The sequence below is a fragment of the Lolium rigidum genome, chromosome 4 (genome assembly GCF_022539505.1).
Source record: "Lolium rigidum isolate FL_2022 chromosome 4, APGP_CSIRO_Lrig_0.1, whole genome shotgun sequence".
NCBI classification, from domain to species: domain Eukaryota; kingdom Viridiplantae; phylum Streptophyta; class Magnoliopsida; order Poales; family Poaceae; genus Lolium; species Lolium rigidum.
This window is the reverse complement of record NC_061511.1, coordinates 271,569,261-271,577,939: the sequence shown is the minus strand read 5'-3', so window position 1 is coordinate 271,577,939 and position 8,679 is coordinate 271,569,261. Positions and strand designations below refer to the sequence as shown.

The window sequence follows — 8,679 nt, the reverse complement described above, 5'->3', positions numbered from 1 at the left end:
GAGCAACAACTTGACATGCATCGATGATTAATACAAAAAATTGTTTTGGCAAACACTAACCAATGAAAATGCACTTATATGTTTCCCAGGATCAAATTATGAATTAGTTCCGCTAATGATTATAACTCTTCTAGGTTTTTATTCGATTTTGCTAATTCCGGTTAACCGAGAATTAGGTTAGAGCTCGTTCACCTCCGAAGATATTAGATTTGCATCTTGATTCATGCGGCATGTTAGCAAATGCTTGGGCGGCCCATTCATCTCTGAGCCTCCATTCTGAGGCCCATGCCAGCACGAGGCCCAGGGCCGGGCCCAAGACCAGCTTCTGGCTCTTTCTTCTTCCTCCTCCCGTCCTCATCGCGACCATACGCAAAGAACAGGGTAGCCGACGACAGACATCGCCGCCGCCATGGCGTCACGATTCCTCGCCCGATCCAGAACCCTAGCCCTCGCCCTCTCCCGCCCGGACGCGGCGCCAGCTCCCCTGGCCGGGTCCCGCGCGCTCTCCTCCCTCCCGCGCCACCCCGCCGCCGCCGCCCCGTCCCCTGCGGCTGGATCCCCTCCCCGCCCCGGCACGGTTTGTATCCCCATCCCTTTCGCCCGTGTTCAGTGTAGACTTCTTTTTTATAAATCTACCTGGGATGTCTTGATGTGCTTGATCGCGAGCGTTATGCCCTGGCCGCCCGTGTTTTGATCTGACGCATGTATCGCATCTGATCCTGCATGTGTCGTTTGATTTCGTCCGGTTCGTTATGAAGGATGGAAAATTGTTTGTCTGTATATTGGAGGTTCTGATTGTACACCGTATTTGGTAGTATGTATTAAGTATTAACATATTTTGCACTATGTAGTATAAGTGCATATAGCTCTGTTTATTAGAATCCAATAACATGGTGAAATAGCGGTAGAGTGTATAGAAACAAAGGACATGTATTAGGCCTTTGATATGCGAGTTTGACATGGTTTACGATTTGCGGGAGTGGATTTTCAATGCCAGTCATGTACATGGAACATCAATGCACACATATCTGCCAATGGCTACTTGGCTAGAGTAGGAGGGGAAATTTGTATATTTGTTGCTCCTGCTTTGTGTTTTTACTCTGATCAGTGACTTAACATCAGGAGCTAGTGTGAATCTGATACGGGTTTTTTCTGCAACAAAGGGTGATTACACTTCCAATTTCATATTCGAGTTTTACGCTAAGACACTATGGTATCTCAGAAGTTGGGATGGAGTCTTTGCCACAATCAAGAAAGCTACTGCCAAGTGATGCCATGATTTCCCGCTTGCCAAGATCTGTTCCACATTTTAATGACTGTGAATTAGGTTAATTAGAATTTGGATGGCATCTGGCAGTTACTGCCCAGGTTGTAAATTTAGTTATGAATATGCGCAAGAGAATGCTTGTACCTAAAAATTAGCAGACTCAGATTATCCTTGTTCCGGAGTTGACAGAAATATACCTCTATATCTCCACCCCATGCCCTGTTATGGTAACTGAAATAAATCGAAAATTCTTGATTTGTCCCTAAAAAAATACAGTGAGTCTCTCTTGTACTTCTAAGCAGGTTCAATCATCGAACCTCCACTAGAAATGGTCAACTGACATAATGGGCATGTGCGGAAGCATGATAATATTGTGGCTATATTCAGAATTAGTAAAGTTTCCAAAACAAATTTTCGTGTTCAGTTAATCAAAGATTAATAATCGAATGTCGATGGTTGAGAAAAGGTATAGCAACATATCAATCTGCATGTTAGCTCATCTAGCCTATATCATGACACCTCGGGAGATATGATGTTTGGATTTTTTTGGGGGGCATATCCTTGTCGATGCTATTATAAAATGTTGCTTTTTGCCAGACCAAATTGTGAAGTGCGCTTGACAATTAACCATTCTGTAGAAGTAATCTAGTACTCCCTCCGTCCCACTAAAAGTGTCTCAAGTTTATTAAAATTTAGATGTATCTAGACACTATCTAGTAGGTAGATACATCCAAATTTTGACAAAGTTGAGACACTTTTGGTGGGACGGAGGGAATATAAGCTTTTTAGTATGGACACCATGGATTATACTGAATATTTTTAATTTAATATAGGCAAAGACATACAACATACACTGCATAAAGGGAAATTTAGAGGTCATGCTTGCTTTTTATTGCAACCGCGAGACTTCACATCACTCAGCAATTAACTTCCTACATCTCTGCCTGGCACTCAGGCTTCCCAAATTCCCTCACCTCTCTAGTTCTCTACTCTCTCTACTCAAATGCATGCACGGTTGTTGGTGGCATGGGTTTGCATGACTTTGCTGATGGTTGACAGTAGGAATGTAGGATTGTAGAACACATATGATTTTGGATGGAATACAGAAGCCAAGAGACAAATTTGTTTTCTGGATTGATTAATGAAAACTGAGGTTTTTTCTATTTGAAACTCAGGCTACTGATAATAATGAACTGGCCCTTGTCATGTGGTTTCTTTTTTATTCAAGAAATATAAAGTGTGTTATGATCTAGTTTGCAGATTCTTGGTCTTGTGTCTAATGTACGCATGTGTAGGTTTTGGGATATGAGCCAACATCACACCTCAGCGGCACACAGTTTTTACCGCGTTGGTTTTCTACTGTAGCATCCAATGGATCTCCCATGCAGAAGACACAGGTTTGTCACCAACCAAACTGTTTCTTGATTTTTCACTTATTTCACCAACCAAACTGTTTCCCATGAATCTGATGTTTCCAAGTCTGACAGGTCTCGGATGAACTGAAAGCGACTGAAGGAGCCTTCCCTAAAGTTGTGGCATTCAGCCCACTGGAAGCAAGTATTGCTAAACCTAGGAGCAGCCCATTGACAAGCGAAAGCTCTAAAGTCAGTCGATCAGAGATAGCAACACAAGTTACTTTTTACATGATCCCAGCTCTGCTTCTTACCTCAAGAAACAGCATAAGCACATCTCTTATGGTTGCTGCGGTATACCATCAGATTTACATGTTCAACAAGGAGATCTTTCTGGACTATGTGCACCACGATATCACCAGGAAGTGGGCTTTGATATACTTCAAGCTGCTTTTGCTGGTCATGGCAAAGGACACTGTCGTGTACTTCAATCTGTTCTGAGTTCACCATGTTAGTTTCTCAAGTGACGATCTATGCACTCATTTGTACACTGAAGAAAATAATGATCATGGATGCATGCTAGGGCGATGGTTCTATTCCCCGCATGAACACTCCCTGTACCTACATTTACCCCTCCCTACTTTTCTCATATTGTTTTTGGCTATGCACTTGTTATTAATGGATGAGGTTATTAGTTTCTGCCAAGAAAGAACCATGGCATGGAAATGGGTGACTGCAATTTTTTTTGTAATAATAGAACATATGAACTCTGCAACTTGTATTTGGTACTTTCTTGCATGATGGAAGCACACATATTTTCCCTGCATGAAGTGTGAATTATCGCCATATTTTTGAAGGTGCGACTATCATTATAGGTTTTACAACTCTCCGTCCTACAAAATGTTGTCATTTGCTCATATAGTCATATTGGTATTGTAAATATGCTGATTAGTTGGTTGCTGCTTCTGCAGCTGTTAAAAATGTGAATTTGCTGATGGTCGCTGTTGAATGCTTTTTGTTCCAGTTGTTGTTTTCAGTACGGCAATAGTTACTGCAGGAACTTGGTAAATGCATGGAAACATTGTTGCAGGCATGCAGACTCTGTCACTTCTGTATCCTATGATGTAACTGTTATTTGTTGAAACCCGTGAGAGAAATTCACACATGAAACCAGAAGAATACTGCTTCTGTTCTGCTCTGCAGACTGGGGCTCTCCTCCTCTTTTGCAGCTGGAACAAAAAACCTGTGGCTTGGCAACAGCGTCTTCAGCCCTGCAAGGCTGAATTGCCGCTAGATCTTGCAGCCGTTCACAGCTGCGGCAGAATGGGTACATGTGAGTGCAGTGAGTGGCATCAGCACTCACACAGGCACACGGCGATCCTACCAGTGCCTCAAGGAAGATGTATCCGTCTGTCTGTAGAGCAATGAGTGGCACTGGGAGCTGAAAAATGCTGTAGTGGACAACAGGAAACGGAAGGGGGTTCTTGGATTTGGCTTCTTTTCCTGTTCTCCCCTTGCTTTCTTGCTTTTATTTCTTCAGATCTCATGTCACGTTCGTGCCTGGGTTGCCTGCAGTCGGAGGACCACGACCTGTGCCACAAAACATGTGTAATGGATGGCCCAGCCAGCCAACAATGGCAGAAGAAGGTAGATATGGTCGCTATGGTCTCAGCGCAGCGCACATCTTTGTTTACAAGTTCACAACCTGCCGTGTCATTGTATCTGTCGTCTCTGACTATCATCTTTTTTAATGGGTCTGCTGATTTGATTGTTGGTTTAATCCCCCTGCATAGTCTTAACAGTTAGAAGAACCTCGTTGTTTTCTCCTTGACAGAAAAACGAGCCTTGTTGTTTTCAGGCAAAGCTGGCGGTCAATGTTGCATCGGCAGACACCCATAATCAATGTGAGATATCTGCACTTTTCTGTTTTTATAGTTTTTTCATCTTTGCTCTTAATCAAAGGATTATAATTTTCAGTTTTGTTCACAATAGAAAGACCATACTAGACTAGCTCATGTCCCATCAGCTACATCCAGTGCATTCATCTGCCCTTTCATGGACTGCACTCTAATTCGGATAACTCTTTTGCTTCTGCTTTTAATAACAGGTCTCCGTCATCAATTGTGACACCAGTATATTAATATGTGCTACATCTGATCAGCAGCTATTTGCAATAATGCTATGCCTACATATAGATTAGGCAAGAGGTTTCCTATCCCTACAATCTTGCAGCATGCAACAGGCTGTAAGTGTTGGCCTATTGTAATGAGTGTTCCTGCTGTGGCAGTCATTGGATTCTCATCTCCATCCATGTGGCTTCTTTCTTTCCAGATTGGTTTTTATTTTATTTTGGTCAACTTGGCATCTTGATATGTTCCTCTTCATGTGTAGACCTTAAAAATGCATAAAAAACAAAACAACAAAATGTTAAAAATTCTGAAATAAAATTTCGCTTGTACATCGGGATATTATATGTTCATACACAAGTTTTCGGGAAAAAAGAACATTTTTTGTGGGTTTATGAAAAACACAAAAATAAATGTTACGTGAATAATCATGTTAGAGCATCAATTTTTTTTTTGTCTTTTCACATGAGATACAAAAAATGTTCTTTTTCCGGAAAACTTGTGAAGGAACATAGAGTATCTAGATGACATGTGGAATTTTATTTCAGAATTTTTTGACATTTGAAATATATTTTTACACAACAGGGTCATATGCACCCGTGAGCCGAATTGGATTTCCCAATTTAACTATGCATTTGAGATGACCTTTACTTTTCGGAAATGCTGCCCAGGTCTAGGTTGCTTCAGTTGTGGCAGTTGATCGAGCATCTGAGCTGATGTGATCTGGTTAGCATCAGGTTTCATTTCCCATACTTTTAAGCTGGGCTGGTTTAACTATCTGTTCCTGATTACTTTACATGCTAAAGTAGTAAGATTTTTTTGAGTTTAGCTTATGTTTGGCGTGAGGTGTACGGCCAATCAGAGTCGATAAAGTTAAATTTGACTTTCAACTGGTCTACAGGTATTTGATTAGAAAAAATGCGAGAGAACAATTTGAAGTTGTAATCTCCAAATCAAATGAACGCACATTAACAAAACGTTTATGTAACTGAATTTCCATGTACTTTTCTTTGTGTGGTGCATATAATTACGTACTACTCCTACCTCTGTTCTAAAATATATAGCATATAAGTTCAGTCAAAAGTCGAGATTTACTAAGTTTGAGCAAATATATATAGAAGAAAATAGTAACATCTAAATAGTAAATAATATAGCATGAAAATATAATTTATGGTGGATCTAGTGATATTGATTTAGCATTATAGATGTTGATTTTTGACTAAATTTATAAAGTCAAGACTGTATTGAGATGAAGCCAACTCTGACTTTGTTTAGCACTTCTGTATTCAGGACATACTTTGCAAGAAATTGTCAACATTAGTTAAACATATGTATTGTTGGGCTGCGGTGAGATTCCCAATTTTCTTTAAAATGGGAATACACAATGCTCCTCTAAATAGGCTTTCGCCCCGCTTTATAAATAAAGCCAAACGGCCGACGATACAAAGGAATTCCCAAATTTCTGCCTAGGTTGCATGAATATGTGTGAGCCAGCCAAACTAGTCCATTGATCCAGATTTGGATCTTGGGTGAGTATCTTACTGGGCCCGTTGCTACCCTGTTTTTTTTGGTTCATCCTATGTTTAGAATTTTGTATCCACTTGCATCCATAGAATGATAGAAGGACATGCATCGCACGTCGTTGCCTGAATTATGTATCCACATAGCTGCTCCATGTTCTGTGGATTAATTAGTTTGACATTACTCCTCTACTAAACTAGCAGGCCTATTAGAAATTCACGGGGATGCAGTTAGACTTCGTTTGCCTGGTCAATGTGGGATGCAAATTAGTTTAGCACTGATGAATATTTATTTGGTTCCTTCTGATTCTACTTGGAATGTGCCTAGGTCCTCTGGTGTTGGCCTGCAGTGAGATTGTCAACATTAATTCAACATATGTATAATGCCAATTGTGAGAGTTGGTTCCAAATGTTGGGTCACCGCGGGATTGTATGGTTTGTCAAATGTATTTATCTTGTGCACCACGTAGTATTTATTTCCAGAGAATTTCTCATCTCCTGCATTAATGCAATACAACACTTCAGTAATATTTTTAACATTTCTTGAAAGATACTTATATTGCTTTCACCATTCTATTCACAGTAAGTATAGCGATACAATGTTGGGTTCAAATATAAAAAATAACTCTATCACCTATCCGGTTATAGTATAACCATATGATAAATGATACATTACAAAATATCTTTGGTCAAGCCCAAAAGTTGTTTCACCACATGCTTTCCCTCTATCAATGACTTGTGGTTAGAATAAGTAGGAGCCTTTCCTACTGTTAAATGTGAAAAAAGGACTTGTGATAGGATCTAGATTTTCTGGTTAATAAGGTTGGTTTGCTTCCAAAGAGTTCAATCATGGTGATTTCACCATTCTATTCCCATTAAGTATAGCGGTACAAAGTTGTTCAAACATAGTAAATAATAACTCTACTACTACATATCCAGTTATAATATGTACAGTGATAAATGACGCATTACAAAATATATCTTTGGTCAACCCCAAAAGTTGTTTCACCAGATGCATTCAACTATCAAAGAAAAGACTTGTGGCTAGAAGCACCAGGAGCCTTTCCTGCTATTAATAAATGTAAATAAAAAACTTGTGATAGGGTCTAGATTTTTTGGTTAGTAAGGACATCTCCAACGGGGCGACGCATTTCGGACGTTCAAATTGTCCGCGAGCGTCCGTTGGCGTCGGCCCGTGGAAAAATGGTCGTGCGTCCGTTTGCGTCGGGTGGCTCCAGCGGGCCGACGCATTTCCAGCGCGGGCCAGTTTAGTTTCAGAAAATTCAGAAAAGAGGTTGTAGCCTCAAATTAGCTCAAATTTGTACGAAATTATAGCCTCAAATTACGTCAAATTGAGGTCTGAAATAAGTTCATCACACTTTGCGCACGGTGCAGCGCAAAGTTGAGTCCAAAAGGGACACAACAAGGCCTGAACAGCATAAAAAGTCCAAAAGGAGGCCATGGTGCTGGGCGCATGGCGCGGGTGATCAGGCGTCTCGCGCACTGATTTCGGTGCGCCTCTTCATGAACCAGGCCCTAGTATCGTTGTCGACGCTGCTCAAGTCGGCTAGCATGATCCTTGTGTCCACTGCACGAGTCTTGGCCTCGGCGTCTATCCTCCTGGTCTCGGCGTCACATAATTTGGCCTCGGCGTCTGCCTTTTTGGCATCAACGTCATGCTTTGGACCTCAATGACCTCTTTCGTGAGGTTGAGGTAGATGGTAGTTGCGGCCTCTTTTTCCAGACGCTTCTTCTTGTCCCTAGTAGCCATGGCGGCATGATTGTCGGCCATCATCTTCTCGGGTGAACGCAATGGCATGTGCCTCCCGGGCTAGATCGGCCTTGGTAGCCTTATGGCCTCGAGGACGAGGTGGAAGGGCTTGACGACCATGATCGTCGTCTTCGCCGTCGAGGTTAACCGCTATCCCATTCTTCACAGCTTCATCGTAGGCCGCAAAGCTTGTCTTCAACTTTTGTGCGTCCTTGAGCTTCTCCCACCAATGGACCATATGGTAGCCCTTCTTATGCACTGCCTTGAACCTCTCCAAGGCCCGGGATACCTGCAATCACGCCAACACCGCTAATGATGTACATAGAATGATGTAAATAGAATAGAATGATGATGGTTGTCTTACCACTGAAATCACGCCAGCGCCGCTAACGGGGTGGTTGATAGTATGTTCGACGGCCGAGCAGAACTTGCTTGTCTCTTATTTGATGTAGTTCCATCTTTTTCTGACAGACTCTTCTGTGCGAGAGCTTGGGATGTGGTAGGGCGCCTGCATCTTTTTCTCGTTGTACTCCTGCATGACCTTGGCCGAGTACACCTTGCCCTTTTGTTGGGCGCAATTAATACAGTCATGGCTTGTTGCCAGCCACACGTCGCACAAACACTTGTCCTCGTTGTCATGAAT

At 41.8% G+C, this 8,679-nt stretch overlaps 1 protein-coding gene across 1 annotated transcript; it reads left to right on the top strand.

Moving 5' to 3' along the window:
• Positions 1-399: 399 nt before the first annotated feature.
• LOC124707750 (succinate dehydrogenase subunit 4, mitochondrial-like) lies at positions 400-3,445 on the top strand. Its single transcript, XM_047239434.1, has 3 exons — positions 400-577; positions 2,563-2,664; positions 2,755-3,445. The coding sequence occupies exons 1-3, from the start codon at positions 410-412 to the stop codon at positions 3,118-3,120; spliced, it is 636 nt and encodes a 211-aa protein (XP_047095390.1). The 5' UTR covers positions 400-409; the 3' UTR covers positions 3,121-3,445.
• Positions 3,446-8,679: the final 5,234 nt, after the last annotated feature.